A 19,133-nucleotide genomic window follows, 5' to 3' on the forward strand; every position below is an offset into this window, starting at 1 on the left:
TGCAAGCTCTCACATCCGAACCAAGACGCGCTTAGCACAAGAATGCAGCTCTATAGTCGCAAGGGAAATTATAAAAAAGTTCATGTTCACGGTTACACTCCACATGACTTTCAGCGGCCAATGGAAAAACCGAACAACTCGTAAAGTTCTATTGCAAAGTTGTAAATTTTCATAAAACAACAACGGATTTATGACATTTCCCCATGACTATTAGGAGGCAGGTCCTAGACGCCATTTTTAACAAAGAGACAAGTTAAAATTGTGAAATTAATAAAGATTTGTTCCACGGTTTTAAACATAAAATTCCAGTTTCTAAAGTCACATTATCATGATAATATTATCCGGTTGCAATTTGTAGTTTTTTTTTAACTAAAGTCAGTATTGTTTATACACCCCGGCTGCTATTGTAACGGATCAAGTCGGTTTTACGTATAATCGCGTCCGTTCTATCGATATTTTCTTTCTCGTTTTCTAGTTTTTTAATACGCTGCAGTTACAAAATGGGCATTAGCTCGCTCATTTTGAGCAATCTAGCTCCAAGTTACATTGTCGCACTCCATACATAACAATGTTAAAGATGCGCTTGCCCAAAATTTCGTTCAACGCTCGACGATGACAGAGCGATTCGGCTCTTTTTTCCATTTTATATATTTGTTACTGAATCCGAATACCACACTGGACCATAATCTCATCTATACGACGTTTCTTAGACTACTCTCAAATGGAAACATGGGCACGATTTGGAATCGGATCCAAATTGTTTATTGGGAACTTTTGCCCATCTTTGCCCCAATTCGAATGCATTACATTTGAACATTGCCTTGTTTAATTTTTTTTTGATAATTAGTCAATTATAATCAAAATTGCGCAATTTTAGCAATCGATTTTTCTTATATTCGACTTTAATTATTGTAAAGGTTGCTTATTTCCTGGAGAAATCTATGTATCAATTTGCAGATTAAAAGTTAGATTAGAAGACAATAAAGGAGCTACGGTGTATAAAGAATTATCTATTACTTTTGCAATAGTTCATATTTAATTCCTGTTAATAATGAAGTAACTTGTAACGAATCTTGCAGCCACTCATTTGGTGGTAATTGTTTGACTCAGACAAGAAATCGAGACCGGGTTTATTCAAGCACCGTTTAATGTTTCTGATTTTTGTTTTCCTACAGAGATTCCATTCAAAGTATACATGTCTGGAACGAATATATATATATTTAAATAGATTGCACCTTAAACCTTTAACATCAGTTATTATTTAACAACACATACACAAATTACAAAGCAAACTTTCGATTGACAGATACCACACCGAATATGGAGCCATAATATATTCAGTCGACAATACAGTTCGGGTTTTCTATTACTACATTTGGTTATTAGATATTTTTATTTTATAATTTAAACAGTACACGTGTATAAGACAACTGATACAACACACTTAAAAGAAACACGGTTACATTATTCAGTAATACATGGTTTCTTTGAAATCTTCAGCAAGTATATATTTTATGCCACCGATCAAAAAGTACTAATGCAATTTCCCCCTTCTAATATGACTATTTTGCTTTTTACAGCAACGTATTTAAGCACAGAGCGAAATGATTCCATTCGCGTCAAACGTAAACCGGCATCTAGGTAGTTTTCAATATTTTCGTGTTTTAAAGTGGCTATATACGCACCTCATTAAAAAACATACATCAGAATATATTTCACATTTTTACTCTCATATTATGGTACTTTTATAAGAAGTGCGAAAAGTCAAGACTCCCAGAATAACACTCTCTGTCTAGAAACGAATTTTAAATTAAAACATTTAGGTAGTTTCCATAGACGTGCAAGATGTCCACTATTGTGGTTTAGGTAGTTACATTTCATTGCTATGTGAAAACAGATAATCTCTTTATTTTGTTAATCGAACGGTACATCTCTGAGTTAAGAGACACACTCAGAGAACAATTAAAAAAGAATATAGAACATAATAAAACGAAGAATTGTACAGTTAGCTTTACTGTTAGTTCTAGCAATATATGCTCGTGGCTAAAATACTTGATTTCTGATTGGACTGGAAATGAGCATCTATTATCACGGCATTTTTTATTTTGTGAATAGTAAGCAGAAGTGAATTAAAATATATGAAGAAAACGCGTTAACAGGTAAACTAAGTTTGCGAAGTAGCTCAGTGCATGAGATATATTTTATATCACATAGTGGTATAGGGAGTTTTACATTACATAAAATACAACAATGGTTACATTTTGTTTTCTCGGCTAACATTGTTCCTTTCGTTCTACCAATGGAGACCCAGAATCCGAATTCAATTCTTCATCTTACTAACGGAGAACAAGGGTTCCGAATTTAATTCCCTTTCATTTTATTATTGCGGAAAAAGATTCTCATTCCAACTAGGGAAAACACGGATTCCAAATATCATTGCTTTTCATGTTCCTACTGAGGACAAATATCCTAAATCCATCCGCTTTCACTTTATTACTGAAAACACAGATTCTGAATCAAATTCCTATTTATTTTTTACTAATGCCGATAAAGATTCTGACTTCTTTTTTGGACTGAAACCAAATCAGAGAACTTTAAATTCGAAAGGCGTGATTTCGGAAGAGGTTATTAAAACATATAGGTAGTATTATGAGTGCTGATGCACAGCATCTCTGTAATAGTCCACTATTGTGGTTAGGTAGTCAAATGTCATCGTTAGCTGTTGAAGAACAGCTTTGTATATTCGCACAGTTCAAGATTCAGCTGAGAGTCTCATTCCTGTTTTTCCTCGGTTGTGGTGCTCGAACTCCCAGCTTTGGTTTCCTTTTTCCATTTCATCCTCCTGTTCTGGAACCAGATTTTGATCTGTCTCTCAGTAAGACACAGAGCGTGAGCGATTTCGATCCGCCGCCTGCGAGTCAGATAGCGGTTAAAGTGAAATTCTTTCTCCAGTTCCAGCGTTTGGTAACGGGTGTAGGTCTGCCGTCCTCGCTTTCTGTCCGGACCTGAGGAAGAGAAAAAAAAATCAAACCTATTCTTCAAATAAAATTAAATAATTACAAAATACAAGTAACCTGGACAACCCATTATTGCCCTTTCTAACTTTCCCTCATCAATCTCCGCTCTTTCATAACTCATTACATCTGTGGCTGAGCAGAATATTCAGATACCAACGGTCCTGTGTAAGGTTTAAGGTACAAATAAACATTGGGATCGCAGCGGGTTCTTCTTCTGACAAAGTATTTAAAGATTAAAGATATTTCCTAAGGTTCAGTGGAAGTCACAATTTGTCCTTAACTGTCAAGTTATTTCCAAGCGGGGATCCCCAACGTTATTTCACTCAAGATAAATGACACCAATGTTAACATTTCAGACACAGAAATGACAGGTAACAAAAATCTTAAGCTTGCATTAATGTTTCTTCAAATGTGTTAGATCCTAACGTCATCAATATAAACCGCCATATCTACTCTGATGGGTCGAGCTCCTGTATTATGGTACGAAAGTGGTGCGTTTTAAATACGAACCTACATCTATAAGGGGGAAGCTTTATAAGGGCCCAAGGATCTTTCTTGAGGTGAAAAACAAGAAGAGAATGTCTTCAATCCCACGACCGTGCTTTATCTGTAAACACACTTTAGACCTGGAATATATCACTCTACGTTTACTCAAGAATACACGGCTTTCCCGCGTATCAGCAAAAAACAGTTCTTATTGATGTTGATAAAAGTGGGTAAACAAGCAATATGTGAGTTGCTGTTAACTTTAAAGGAGCGGAAGTCGACTGCTTTTACGAGGATTGTACTGATTAATTGTGCAATAAAAGTTTTATGATTGCTATCTGCATACAATGCCACATGCGTTTGAGGAACTGTTCCTCAGCTATCATTAAAACTCTTAACTACTTTCAGGATGTACTGGCGCTCATCTTTAACTGGCCATTTGCACGTCTCTCATAGCTATGTTACATTTATGTCCCATACCTGCATTCCTCATCCAGGGGTAAATCCGGAAATTGCTCTCTGTTTGAGGGTGCACGTTTGTCTGATCCAATTTTTCGCAACCTTGTTTGCTCAGATCGCTGCAAAGAACTGGAATGTTCTGGTCTAAGGCAGAGCAGCGCAGGTTGTAGGAATCTGAATTTAGGTTATAACCTGTGTTGTACATGGAAGGGCCGTGATAGATTGCACTGTTAACATTGTACAGCCCGGCCATCGGGGCTGGGAAGGCGCTGACGCCCGCTCCATAGCTCGATCTTTGTGAGTTGGTAGCAAAGGCGCAAGAAGTTGTTTCCGTAAAACCACTCGCGTTCTGGAAAACGGATGTCCCCGCCGTATATTTGGGAAAAAGAGCATTCACATAATACGACGAACTCATAATTTTGTCTGGTGATTTGTTGGCCAAGACTCTTCAGTGTCGGTTTTACGAGATAGCGTGATATATGGCAGCATTACACCCCCGATTTACACCAAACACCCATTTTCCTTCGGCCCGACTTATTTCTATTCACGTGACCCGACCATGTGATCCCGTCACCCAATAGCATTCCACATCACAGGTGGTAAATATCATGTTATCCGACTATTTTCAAAATAAAATTGAGCAAGAATCATAAAAAAATGTTTTACAACATTATTAATGTAGACAGATTGGGGAACTTTTAAAAGTAAGTGTCTTCTAATAACTACTCAACAAGCCATTGCCCCACATGCATGTACAGGTTTGGGGAGCGCAGGTATGTTTACAACATTTCTTTAAAATGAGATGTGTGATGAATTAGTAAATGTTGTAACGAAACGCTTATTTGGACCTGAAGAAAGAGAAGCTTTGATTTTACTTCATAGAAATAAGCCTGTTTCAATAATAGTAAGAAATCGATGGTCATGTCGGATTAATGTTAAGGATCATTCTACATTTTGCGTTAAGAAGATAACGTTTAAATGGTTTGAATTAAAAGAAACAAGCAATTGCATTAACCCCCCCCCCCCCCCCCTGCAGTCCTCTCCTGTCATGCAGTACCATGGAAACACTGTACAACACTGGATAAACTGTAACACCACTGAATTAATTATCAATACAGACCTAATCTCTAGATTATAGAACACGACACTGTGCGACTTTAGTGATGACTATAGATACAAGAAGATATAAGCAGCATTGTACAGGGGGATATCACTGTGAAGCCAGCTCCTGCTATTAACTCTGGTCTTTTTTAACATGCAAGCGTGTATGTATATTGATTTACTGAAGTGCACAATTTCATTTTGGAGACTACCACGTTTCCGCTGACGGGTTTCAGTGCAATAGCTATTCTGTAGAAACCTCTTGGAGTTGCTAGGTAATCTGACTAGATCCCCGCAGGGGATTTACCCCGGCATCATTTCCTCCTATTTTACAACTTTTTTTTCTCTCTCTCCCAATCCTCCCGTTAGATCACAGAACTTGTCTCCGAAGCTGTTGTCCACAGTTTCCTTGCAAATTCTCGAGTTACTCTATTTAGGAATTTAGTTCCTTTCCAGCGGAACTGTTGCTTTTATGTACAACATTAATAGGTATATTTGTCGGTGCTGTACGTAGACAAGGAATCACAGACCACTATATTTACAACAGATACACCGTGTTACAACGATGCACCTGGTATGTTGAAAGTAAAGGATTATTTATTACAATAAAATATGTTTCTGCATTTCCGTCTGAGATCCTTTAGGAAACATTTTCTCTAATATCAGAAAATGTTATTTTCTTTTGATCTCTCGAGTCTCCTCTGGCAAGTCAAAGTCCTTGTGCTAAGCAGACAGGCTTTGTACCAGCGGGGATGTTTTAGCAGGAGGTTATTGCACTACATTCGTCCCTCGCTCGTTAAAGAACAATCTTTGTTTGATATACTTCTGGCCTATAAAACTGTCTGTAATCTCTATGTTTCCTGCACATTCCTAAAACGAAACAGCGCGCTAATGTAAACGCTCCGAGAAGGACTTGAGAGCACGCTATGTATTCTAAACTTTTCCTACATTAAAATATATTATCCGAAGTCGCGCTGTCAAAGAGTTTACCAGAACGACTGGGTGACATTTTAATCGTGAAAATCCATAGCCCGCGGCTGTGTCGAGCAGAAGAGACCATTTATATTACAAACTTTATAAAACATATTTTCTAGATCTAAAATCTGTTCGCTGAATATAAGTTACCGATACGGTTTGCTCTTTGATTGTAAGGAATAAAACACTGCCGAAAACTTGAAAAATAATAATCAAAGGAAGGGGAGAGTGGAATAAAATGCAATATAATTGAACGGATTAGCAGTAAAATCAGCATTTAATTCCTGTATTCCTAGTTCAATAATAAAAAAAGAACGCTGTTAACTTATGTAAAGCGTTCGCCAAGAACACCGACGCTCAGCCAAACATCCAAAATCTCATTTCATAATAATATGTAACAGATGACTTGCGAAAACTGATTTTCCCCTTCTAGTTTGCCCTTTTCTCCGCGACTTTATTTTGCCATTTCCCAAGGCTGTAAGCCTCCTCGCACATTGTCCTACGGACATTGAGACTCCTCAATCCCAGTCACACATGTTTACGAATATAGTACAGATGATAACATTTTATACAACATTATGATTGCGCAATGTTCCATTATCACGTGAAATAATACTTTATTAATAAAACACTGACACGGTTTATTTAGCAACAATCCCAAATGCTTATTTTCTTTTATTACCAGGAATCTAAGGATGTATTCATTGCAGCATCGTTCCAGCAGGTCGAACCGAAGGAAGTACAGAAGCAAGAAAACGAGACACATTTTTAAGATGAACGAATACATTATTGTGGTTGTAACTTCAAATGTTACCGTACATTTTTGAAACAGGATACAATTGATAACGTATTTGTACATATTGGTGGTCTGTAAACCATGCTGTCGTTATAAAATGAGGACTTTCAATATGTCTGCTGATCCACAACTGGAGACCAAGGATGTCGATATCACTAAAAAGAAAATTCATCTGATAAATATTCAATTACACCAAATTTTACAAATGTACATATAGATAAATAGACAGATTGATAGACAGATAGATAGATAGATTAATGATAGATAGATAGATAGATAGATAGATAGATAGATAGAAAGGTAGATAGATAGATATTTAGATAGTTAGATAGACGAGCAGACAGACGACAGACAGATGCAGTCACACTATGTTGCCGTCGCAGCGTTATTTTTTCCAGAATTTTAAAATTATAATAGCAAATTTTGTAAATTCTGAAGCCCGATTTTGTTCTATATTTCCGGATAGGGTTACACGTACAATTATGGGTGTTTGCTATATTATTCCAACAGATTGTTAGAATGTTGTTGTAAACTGTTTACAGGCACATGAAAAGACTTAATGCAACATTTAGAATGTGCTGCGCAGTAACAGATCATACTGAAAGTGCAGCTGGGAAACCTACATTTCAATTGACAAAGTAGCAAAGAGCACAGTGATCTCGGAACATATATTTGAAATGGAGTTGAATAATAATGTAGATCATTCCTGTCAGCATAACTTGAACTATATATATATCAATTTTGTTACACGCCATTTGCTGTGGTTTGGAATCTGTTGCATGGCTGTAAAAGTTGCCCATTCATTCTGTGCGATTTATTAAAGGAAATAGAAGCTTGCGTTCTGGTTTTTCTAAATTCTGGTTTAGTATTGTGTTGTGACAAGGAGTGCGCAAATTTTATAGAAAACAAAATTACATACATTGAGCTGGAGCTTGGAAAGAATATTAATGAATTGGAGCATTGTTTTGTAATATATATCGTGAAATCATTATCATTCTCTTAATGGCAAGTGCGTGATTGATCTCAGAGTTTTTGAAACTAATACACTACGTTTCAGTAAGATGAGGAACCCATCTGTTTTAGTTCCAAAACATAAAAACTATTATGAGACTAAAAGAGTTGCGCGATTTTGACTTTCTGATGTATGAGGAAACTTAGGTGACGTTATTTAAATATGACAGTCGCACTGTAACAAAAGGTGTGGAGATGCCGGTGATGGACTGGGGTTGACAATTGTAAACAATTTTACAACACCAAGTTATAGTCCAGCAATTTTATTTTAAAACAAAAGGGACATCCTTTGGGTTCGATCGTCGCTTTCATTCAGTCCAAGACCAATATGCGGGAGGTTTTATAGAATCTTTCCATTGAATAAAATGTATACATATAAGTATATATGCAGCAGTTTCACCCAACGAGAAAATATTATGTGAGCATCTTCATAAAAAGTTAGACCTGTATCCTCCCCATTGACTTCGTTTGTTACCATTATAAAATTTGACCAAGTTATTAATGATTTTATAAAAATTCTAAAAGTTACTATACAGTTAAGTACATTCAACGTGTATTTGACGATATGCCCACATTAACGCTATCCATCTAGCCACCTATCTATCCATTATCTATCTATTTATCTATCTATCTAACTGCATAGTGTATTTTGTTCGGGAAATTATATTGCAATTGTACAGACTTTAACTCTTGTTCTACGTGCATTTCGTTCTCTGTGTATGTATATAAAATAAAAATAATCAACTATTTTACAAATCTCTCGTATGTGTATACAAATATATATATATATATATTATTCGGTGAATTTTACTTTATGACTAAATATCATATTTACCGTGTCCATAGACGCGGCTTCATAGATTACAACAATATGAAGCGGGGTCATAAAATAAATAGAAGAATTAATTATTGTGAGTTACTTTTCCCACCTCAAGGATATGTCACATTTAACATTTGATTCTTACTGGCCTCCCTGGAGAATGTCAAGATAAATAAGTGTACTTGCATATGTATTTAAATATGTGAACGCACGCATGTATGTACGTATGTTATATATGTGTGTATGGAAGTGCGTACATATTCATGCACGTAGTTATATATGTGCGTGGTTGTTTTATGTACGGATGGTTATATAACAGGTCACGTTATTTCACCTTCAGATATTCACAAACTTTTAATCGCTTTCCCCTGTTGCACACTGCACAGTAGACTGAGGAACAAAGTGGAAGATAATCAATTTAAATCGTGTTATTGTACATTAAAAATAAAACACTAAAGTACAAATGGATTTCTAAACCTCGTGTCAAGTGGAATTAATCTGTCCTCAAATGAGTTGATGGATTCAAAATGAATATACTCCATCGACCTCAGTCCTTTTTTACAAGTGTCATTTGTGGTAGATGTTTTCATCCTATTTACAACCTACTGTATAAATAAATCCCAGTTTATAGCAGTTATTGCACTTTTTGGCAGCTTGGCGGCACTATTTTTAAATTGTTCAGTGGATTAACACTGCCATCTCCTGGTTATAAAGGAAAACTGCAACGAGGGAATTGATGTCAGAGAATGCATAGTAAACAGTTTCTAAACTGCACAGAACCTAGTACCTACATATATTTTTTGACCGTATATTTTCCTATACATACCAAATGTAATTGTAAATAGTGTTAAGCCACTCTTCAAAATAACTAAAGAACTGTTATTTTTCCACTAGACGCAATAAATTAGTAAAGAGATATTTGAGGGGCCCACGTTAGAGACGAGACTAATAAAGGTCGTTATTTCCGCAGACCCTTTTGTCTAAGCAGCCAGACAAAACAAATGGATGGCCTTCTCTGGAAAAATACTGATTGTAGCTGGACAGTTGTAAACTCATTAAAACCCGAATTCCAGACGGCTTGCCAGACCCTTCATTTTATTGCAAGTCTCCCTGTTTAGTCTTTGAAGTTCCATCTGCAACAACAGAGGGCGTCACAACATTATACCCCTCCAGACTGAACACTAAAAGATAAACAAGAGAGTTCAATTTAGAAACTGTTTTAATAGCATAATAAAAATCTATTTTAATAATTGTAATCCGATTCAAGTGTTTGCTGCCAGATAGTGAGGAATAATGCAAATGTAAGATCGTCAGTGTCGTGTTTATGTACTTCGCCCCTTAACCTCCAGCGTTTTACACCCCATAAACGCTTACAGCAGTCATTTTCTTTTATTGCGGTACACCACTCTGAATTTTACTAACGACAGTCTCTGCCAAGACTTGCAACTGCTCGGGCCTCTCTGTCCAGTTTCCAAATCATTTGAATCTCACTAAATCTATCCAAACTGTCTTCGGGGTCTTAAAAAGTTACTAGGGATCTTACAGTTGGAAAGGAAGTTGCATAAATGACCATGCCGTGCACAATTTTTTTGTTAGCGGTAAGACGCCTTAGACTAATTTAACTTTCTTTGCTTCCTAAGGATCTGACTCTTTTGTGCTGACCAGTTAAAGAAATGGCGGCAGGGATTGGTGTCAGTGCGGATTTTGAAAATTATTTACCTCTTTATAATATGTGAAATCCCAACAATTTTGGAGCTCGATACATGGACAAGCAACTCAAGATTGTTCATTTCCACTTTCAGCAGAAGTACTGCATTATTTGAATAAGTAACCCACAACAAATCATATAAATAATCAACGGCCTTGGCGCATGGCCAGGCGGCAAAGAGAAGTTGTTAGAGCACAGTTTTGCACGTTCTCGGGTTAATTGGTGATAACTGAGCGTTAAGCTCAAACGTATTCAGAACCTTTGTCATCAGATCCGCTTCCAAGACAACGTTGTTACATCGCAGTTTATATTTCCTTCTATCAGAAACCCCAACCTCAGTCTAATTTTAGTAACCCACTAAATATGCTGACATATCAGCTAAGGCGATAACAGTCGTTGCGATGTTTATTGCTGAAAACACAAACTTTGAGTTACGCTTTGAATGTCAGAATTTGGAAAGAAAAATGCCAGTAGCTGTCGTAAAGAATCTCGCTAAATTTTGCAAAATTGGAAGTGTTGATATAAGCGACGAAAAGTTAAATATTAGTAAAGGGGATTATTTTCGTGAAATTGACAAACTTTATTCCGTATATTGCATTAACTCGCTGCTGTTCGCCTGGAAGATTACGTTTTGATTCGCATTTTTGAAATGTTATATATCTCTAAATGGAGTTATCGTTTATATTTGAAAATGTTGCTGTTCAGTACGGCGAGTTTTCAAAATAATGAAATATTGGTGAAATAAATAAATGTAATCGTGGACAGAGTTCCATGAGGGATGTTTGCATATGTTGAGCTCCATAAAGAGAAAGCATATTTTATATGTAGTGAAACATATATTTTATTAGACAACAAATAAAATGACATTTCATTACAAACAGTATGGTTTGGTCAATATGACACGAGGTATTCATTTCAAACGTGTACACAAGTGTAAATATGTTAGCTCTACAGGTCTAAAGACAATCCCCATTTAACGCACATTAGTGGTACATGTTCTTCCTATTGCACGCAGATATTTTCCTTGTATTGTACACATTACATTTATTGACAATATTGTTTGTTTATTTATTCCATCGCATAAATGCGTCAAAACAATATTAAGGGTGACATTTACACACAAAACATAGGTAGTTACTAGTTATACATATAGGTAGTTTTAAACCAAATCTTATACTTTTCTTTGCACCACAACACTGATAAATACAAAGTGTCTGAGAACTTTATTCGTGCTTTTATCACAACAGACAAGAGTATCGAGTAGCATTATGCTCAGCGCCGCTCTTTGAAATAAAACTTATATTAGCATTCTATGCAATTCAGTTTCATATAATTTCTGAAGAACAACACAATCGTCATGCACCCCGGGCAAGGCCGTTACTCAGTCTCACGAAGTCAGCATAAAACCCGGAGTTTCTACAAGTTAATTCACAGTGAAAATAATACAATATATGTTCCAAGTTCACCACGAAAATAACATTTCATATGCACTACACAGCTTGTTATCGTTATATTAAACATCCTGAGTTAAATTGAGATTTTTCTTTTGTTTGTTTACACGATCTTTACTCAGACACCGCCCAAGCACAGAGGCCCAGTCACAGAGATAATCACCACAACAGACACAAGGATTCAAGTATATAGGCAGCCTCGTTTGCTGCATGTAAAACAAGTAAATATTGAACTAATACAGTATTACTGAATTACTGTCCACACAGAATAGCGGTGGATTAAGAGAAGGTAGTTTTCATGTAAAGTAAGGTAGATTCCGTAGCCACAGACTTAACCTTGCCGTAAATGTCTCCCTCTTTGGTTCCCAACTAACAAGTGTATCAGTCTTTTTTCCCACCACATTTAGTCCAGAACTGACAAAGGAATAGTTTGTGCTAATGGCGTGACAAAATGTTCATATAGTCTTTCTGAAGCAGGGCCTATTTCGATTGTAATTGTGAATTAGTCCTTTTTTCGCAAAAATATTCTAATTCGTGTCACCGGTCGTCTTTCGGTCGTTCCTTGTTGATTTTTTTCATCTTCATCCTCCTATTCTGAAACCAGATTTTAACTTGTCGTTCGGTAAGGTTAAGGACCCTGGCAACCTCGTATCTGCGGTCTCTTGTGAGGTACATATTAAACAAGAATTCTTTTTCCAGCTCCAACGTCTGATGTTTGGTATATGGGCAGCGTTTTTTTCTGGTAGACCTTGCATGCAGCCAGTTGGTGGAAGGGTTATCTGTAAATATAAAGGACGCACATTTAATATATTTCCCTTTTCATGTTAGTCAAATATTGTAACATTCTCAGAATCAAAACAGCTTTACGGATAAAAGAGAGCGAGGGAGCCCTGGATTAATGACGCTTGTTGCTATACTTTTATCTATGTTTGCACAGAGTATTAGCCTCTTATACGCATCGTCTTGCTCAATGAACAAATTCAATGAATAGAGTACAGAAATTAGTTAGAAAACTGTAAAGTTGTGGCGATTTGTTAATGAAACACGTTAATAATTCAAAACAATTTAGTACCCAGTAAAATGTTGCCTGCTTGTGTTGTATATTATGTGCATTTTATTTGTTTATCCACTAGTCTAATCTCCAGCACAATTTGCTTGCACCAGATGCACTTGAATTATCACTAATTACTCAATCTCTCCCCTTTCTCTTCTATAATGAAAGGATATTAGGATAGAACATATACGATTTTTGCCCATAGTAGTGTCTAAAATGTACAGCACAAAACCGTGAACAAATGACACAAATCTATTTTTAACTGCATAATCTAAAATAAATAACGCAAAACCGTAAACAGGTCTGTGGATTTTGTTTCGCCATGTAATGAAGAATAAGACAGGAATATAAAATAGTTCGAATTTATAATCCATATCTAGAAAAGTAATAGAAAAATTTGGGGTCTCCACACTTACTTGGATCCATGTGTAGCTTATCAGCGTTTGACTCAACCTCTCCATTATTTTCAGAAAAGGAAACCTCGCTCACACGTTTGTCGCCAGGAGAAGTTCCACAAGTATATTCTGATAGGGCTAACGTGTGTGTTTCAAACGTGGTGCAGTCACTCCTGCGGGCAGCTACAGGCTCAGGTTTGATGCCGTAGTGTCTACTAGAAGGTAACCCGGCGAAGGACAGGGTTCCCGGCATGGGATCTAGCCAGGAGCGCATGTACCTACCATCAGGCGCGGCGGTAATAGGAGCCTGGTGCATGTATGGGTGATAAACAGTGGGTAGATTGGCAGAGCTCTGAGCATGAACGGGGCTCCAGGAGGTGCTGAACACTGTGGCTTTAGACTGGAAGCTGCATGGAGAGAAGTCGGGGTGCTCAGCAAGGGCTGCCTGCCTGGAAGACTGAGCCAGTGGACCCGACGCATATCTAGACGACAGCAGATCCTCGTTCTCATGCATTATAAGGGAGTCGACATAATAATTGCTGATAGTCCCTGATGTCGACATTCTCGGCAATGACACCGCAAGCTCCTCTGAAAATATGAAAGAGCAGATTTCAATGTAACAACTTACCGCCCGGACAAGTACAGTCTGCTAATATGGTGCAGACGCACTTCCACGCCATTGGATAAGTTACCCACGTGATTCAAAAAACAACAATAAAATATAAATCAATCCGCAGCTTGTAACAGGGTCAATCTTTTATAGTCATAATTTTATATAGCAACTCCATATGTTTTTTATGCAAAGGGATATAATCACCTCTATATAGGGAAGCTGTTTTCATTGTTGCCAGCTGAGATGTAAAATAATATTCCGTTGCAGTTCTTTTTTAAGGGGACTATTTTATATCATAATCAATCTTCCCATCAGATGCTCGTTTTTTTTAACGAACACCTTATAATCGTTAACCTTCACATAAAAGATTATGGAAAGAGTGAAACTATAAACTACAGAAAAAACAACGAAGAAAGTGATTGGACGGGTATTTATTATTCATACTTAGTAAAACTAAAATTAAAAGCGCATTCCTAGCAAATAAAAATAATTAACGAAGTTTTAAAGGGTGCCTCTGAGAAGTGGCGTGTGTACCTGCTGCTGCTCGAGATCTTTCATTTTTAAAATGAGACGCGCATAAAACACACTGCGACAATCTCCGTTTTATAACAGTTTGAGCAATAAAACGAAATGTTAGCAAACTATAGCCGTTCCAAAAAGGCTATTTACCAACAATAAACCATAATTAATTACTACTTCCGCATTCAACGTGCTATTTTGCTTGACAGATGCAGATACACGGATAAAATGTTTTTCTTCGCAAATCGAGCAGCTCTACCATCTTTCTCTTCAGATTCGTGGACTTTTTGTTGCATTCACTCACTGGCGGATTCTGTAGACAGTAAATCGGAAAGCTTCCCCGCACAGACGGTATTTGGAAACCCAATCTGTTATATGGTTAAGATATGTTCCTTTCAATAGCAAATAAAAGCAAACGGTTAGATATATAAACAAATATAAAACATAAGAGTCGTATTTCCATGCAATTAGATGGTATCCTTAGTGGTGGCTGCATTTATCAACTTTATTACAGATTTATCGGCATATTAAACATTCTAGGTGCAACTAACTACTCTGTCTCAAAAACTCAGTAGGCCTTTCCTCTCACACGCACACTGTCTATACAAATAGATATGTGTATAACGATGAACGGTTTTAGGTAGTTACATTGAAAAACAATAAATAGGATGTAATTCAGGGGGCCAGTATCATGGTTTGATCTAATTTAAAGTAAATGAACTTGCAATGATACCCTTTTTATCAAATTAATAAAATAACTCCAGAAACAATTCATAAGATCCGTTAGTGTTTTTTTTGTTGTTGTCATCTCTCGCTTAGAATAATTTATCATTGCTATTTTAATATGAAATGTTTTATAATACGTAGACATTTCAGACATCAGTGCATTTGTTTGTATAATTTGAGCGCACGGGTTTCACTGAGCACAATGATAATATTACGCTGTTATGTTTCATTGTGCTGCTCTTTTAAAACATATTTGAAGTATGCTGTATCCCAAAATCTGAAAGAGAGTTGACAATAGTCATTCCAGTCAAATGAAACTTACCCCAGTTTTTAAAATGCTTCGATCTTTGAAGACAAACAACAATGTGATTTGGTTGCTGGACCATGTAGGTTTGCAACTGAGCCTTGTTGTTTTATTGCCTGTTTTATATTTCTTCATGATTATGTTATAATTTATATATGAGGGCATCTTGTTTATTTCTGCTACAGAAAACTTAATTTAAAAAATACCTTTGGTGTATCTCGACTCGAGCAAACAGCGTAAAATTGCAACGCCTTTCTCCAAAATTATCGTGGAGTACTTGAGCTGTTGTGTGGATCAGATAACACAGAAATACCCATTAAACAAAGACAATTATCAGATCTCACATTAAACCAACATGCTGTAGCCGTCGTGTTGAATCGCTGCCCCCCCACCCCCCCACACACACAGACACACAGGCTGTATAAGCCCTCCGTTTAAATCCTTTACATATAACTGAAATGCAGCTTCCTTTTCTCGGTGTTTGGGCTCTTTTTATCTGGATCTTTCTCTAGATTTCTGTGCATTTCCCTTTGTTTTTTTGGGGGGGAAGGAGGGGGCGGGGATATTCAGCCTGTCGCCTGCGCGCCAGCATTGAGTATCTGGTCAGCGGAGTGTTACAGCCACTCTAGCTGAGTGCTGAGGTCTAGAGCAGAATCGAGAACCATTCAAGTCCAGTGTTGAGCCTCAGAAAAAAAACGTTTTGTGTTTCCTGTGCAGATGGCCTGAAATTAGGATTCAAATGTTGATGCTATTTTAACAAAGCGAAACCACGGTGCTCTGAAACTGCACTTCGCTTAAAAGAGCCGTTCGTCCAATTGAAATTAAGTTTTTTTTGTCAAGAAAATATATAAAAACAACCAACCATTAAACCGCCTAGAAGAATTTAACTACAACCTTGGAATGTGTCGCGTCTTGCCGTGATACCTAAAGATTTATAGTTTTGTACGAAATGCTTGATTTTAAATGACATTGTTGAGTTCGTTACAAATAGCATCGTGAATTCTCAATCTCACATGGATCATTTTTTTCCCCAAAAGAGATAGTTACGAATTTTGGCGACTTGACCGGTTTAGATTTTCAGTTTAGACTTTTGTTTGAACGTTCAACACAGGAAGCTCGTATGTTATTTGCAAGTTGCAGCTTTCAGGCTAGGAAATGAAAAAATTAAACAGGGAAATAAAATCCTTTAAGATGTAAATTCACCCAAGGTCGCAAAAGAATTATTATCATCGTACAAAATCGGAACAGGTTATTCAACAACATTCAGAAATACAATAGTGTATTCATTCTAATTTTAAGACACATATTTGGGTAACTGAATCTATCCTGTTGTCATTGTATAGCAAGGCGAGTGGAGCAAGGATAAAGCGAAACTGCTTTTTGTGCGCTGTTTTGCGTTGGCCTTATGAATATTTTAAACTTGGAAATTATGATTGTTACAAATAAATAATAAAATATTTTATTAATTCGTGCAACTTTTACAGCAGTTGAGAGTTCCGTCAAAAGTACGGTACTCGCATTCATTCACAAACCGTGTTTAATACTTTGCAGAATTCCCCAGCCAAGTAGGATATTCATTGAATACACCTTGTAGCCAGAAACACTTGGCAAAAAAATTTTACAAATAAAAGTTTAGTAATATTACAATATTGGGATAAAATTGGGTGATAACATTTTCAAGGTAGAAAACCCTCACCCTCGAACTGCGAAATATTGGATTTTCTAATTGTATTATTTAGAATAAACTATAAAACCTGACGCCTTTATTTCCGTTCAGATAACATCTGCGAGAAGATGCAAAGCCAATTTGTGGGCATGCAGTGTGCATGGACGACAACGTGTTCAAAGTGCTTTAATCGCTTTGGTGTCTTCTTGACGTATACTGTATGACTTGGCAAAGATTAACAAAATATATATAAAACGTAAAATAAGACTAATCAAATCATGGAGACGGCTGCACGAGAGACTTCAAAATTGGCCGTACCGGTCCCGTGACCACACTCAAGGGCTTAGTTTCAGAAAAGTCATGGCTGGAGATATTCTAAAAGACCAAACGTTATATTGGGGTGCTGCTTGTTTACGAAAGATTCAGGCACTTTTTAGTTTATCTGCACCAGTCTGAAATTAAATACTCAATTTAAAACGGTGCCGATAGACCGCATGCACTGCATTTTAAAAGCCAACCTATAATTTAACATTAAAGAAGGGAAGTACAAAGCTATTGCAGCTTCTCTATTTTTAAAGACTATAAATCATATAAGACCTGGGAAAAGATTGCAAGCAGCGCACAAATAATAAAATTCGAGGTGTAAACAGAGTGGTTTTGAAGCAAAAATATTTTTTACCATCAGGTTTGTCAAAACAAGATAAGGAGGAAATGCAGTCAGTTCGCATAGTCGAAGCACATTTGACTTCAGAAAAATTATTCTTTTAATATTGTCTAAATAAAATACCTTATTCAATTTACTCAGAAACGTAATAATTAAACAAAAATTCCCGACTTCTTGCCAAAGTGTATTTTATACCTATACTCAGCAAAGGAACGGAAAGACGTTTAGCTAAAAGGATGAGCTGGTTTGCATTTTTAACAGGGCCTTGCTGTTACCAGAAGTGATGTTTTGAACAGCACAAACTTGACTGTCCTTTTTCTTTGTGGATCTTTAAACCACGCCGAAGATAGTTTTCAGGTGGTACAGTCGTATTGGGATAGCATCGCCCTTCGATTGTATAACAGCGCACTTTTTCCGGAAGCTATTCTTTTGTGCTAAAGAAAAAAAATCAAGATAAATGTTTCTGACTCGCGCAAAATGTCCTTTTACAACACGCCGTACATTTAAATATCTAATAAAACGGGTTATAGAATTTAATATTGTATATGAGTTTTTATAAATTTTATTTGAAGCAAATATTTGTAGGATACTTACCAAGGTAATTTAAAAGCGGTTATTTGGACATTTGGAAAACTGTATCTAAATACAATTCCTGTTACAAGTGCTTTGCATTCTCTCGGTTAATCTGCTGTATTTATTTTACCATGGGTAGTTTACCAAATACATATACGTTATATGAAATTAATTTAATTCTGCATTCATAAGATTGCAAAAAACTACCCTGTTGCAATACCTATGTTGTATAATCACGTTGATTCCTCGGTTTAAAATGTTTTCATTCCAAACGGACGCTCAAATTAAATAACTGGACCAACAGAATAAAGTGCCATGGTGTTTGTTTACTTGCTTTGCTTAGATTAAAGCTTCTGTTTGTCTCGTCGAAACAGCTAATATAATGGGACAAGTCTGCTTTCTGTGTTTAGTCTAGTTTCCTGCAGAGGCAGGAGTCACCGACCGAACAGCGTTTCCACTACACTCCGCCGAGGTCGCTGTTTCCAAGAACAAAACAAATTTACGCGCCCAGGCGCCATGTAATGATCATAACCGAGGCCTTGTGCCTTTCAAGTAATTTCTTTGTCTTGCACATGGTACAATACATATGCTGAAAACACGTATCCTAAATCACTTGGCGCAGTCCCTTCTTATTTCCGATTTTCACCGGGAATTATAACATTAGCCATGTACAGAATGCAATAAAGAAATATGTGCCGTTTAGGCGATGATAAAATATTTATCACTAACAAAGACAAAATCTGCAATGCATCGATTACGCCGCTGTGCAGATGAAATTGCAGTTATCTGCAGTAG

The 19,133-nt window shown here is 36.7% G+C and overlaps 2 protein-coding genes and 2 long non-coding RNA genes across 8 annotated transcripts; 2 read left to right on the plus strand and 2 right to left on the minus strand.

Annotated features, from left to right (window-relative positions):
* Positions 1-1,143: 1,143 nt before the first annotated feature.
* Positions 1,144-4,451, minus strand: LOC137340075 (homeobox protein Hox-A7-like). The gene is given in 3 exon segments (XM_068002347.1): positions 1,144-3,005; positions 3,984-4,407; positions 4,410-4,451. Coding segments are annotated over 3 exon segments (699 nt in total). The 3' UTR covers positions 1,144-2,772.
* Positions 4,452-5,094: 643 nt separating this feature from the next.
* Positions 5,095-8,601, plus strand: LOC137340081 (uncharacterized). 2 transcript variants are annotated; one of them, XR_010966696.1, is made up of 2 exons: positions 5,095-5,227; positions 6,724-8,601. It is a non-coding gene; the product is annotated as an uncharacterized lncRNA (long non-coding RNA). The 2 variants fall into 2 exon arrangements; XR_010966697.1 differs by lacking the exon at positions 5,095-5,227 and adding an exon at positions 5,239-5,637.
* A 1,498-nt stretch (positions 8,602-10,099) lies between these two features.
* On the plus strand, positions 10,100-13,862 carry LOC137340103 (uncharacterized). The gene is made up of 2 exons (XR_010966705.1): positions 10,100-10,263; positions 13,349-13,862. It is a non-coding gene; the product is annotated as an uncharacterized lncRNA (long non-coding RNA).
* LOC137340089 (homeobox protein Hox-A9) lies at positions 11,208-15,800 on the minus strand. 4 transcript variants are annotated; one of them, XM_068002390.1, is made up of 4 exons: positions 15,642-15,800; positions 14,556-14,797; positions 13,295-13,861; positions 11,208-12,603 (listed from the first exon to the last, which is right to left on the minus strand). In XM_068002390.1, exons 3-4 carry the CDS (start codon positions 13,833-13,835, stop codon positions 12,362-12,364), a joined length of 783 nt encoding a protein of 260 aa, XP_067858491.1. In that variant the 5' UTR covers positions 13,836-13,861; positions 14,556-14,797; positions 15,642-15,800; the 3' UTR covers positions 11,208-12,361. The 4 variants fall into 4 exon arrangements, with proteins under 4 accessions (XP_067858491.1, XP_067858498.1, XP_067858481.1 ...); XM_068002397.1 differs by lacking the exon at positions 15,642-15,800 and adding an exon at positions 15,454-15,604; XM_068002380.1 differs by lacking the exon at positions 15,642-15,800 and having other exon boundaries at positions 14,556-15,092.
* Between the last annotated feature and the right edge of the window lie 3,333 nt (positions 15,801-19,133).

This window comes from Heptranchias perlo, chromosome 2 (assembly GCF_035084215.1).
Source record: "Heptranchias perlo isolate sHepPer1 chromosome 2, sHepPer1.hap1, whole genome shotgun sequence".
NCBI lineage: Eukaryota > Metazoa > Chordata > Chondrichthyes > Hexanchiformes > Hexanchidae > Heptranchias > Heptranchias perlo.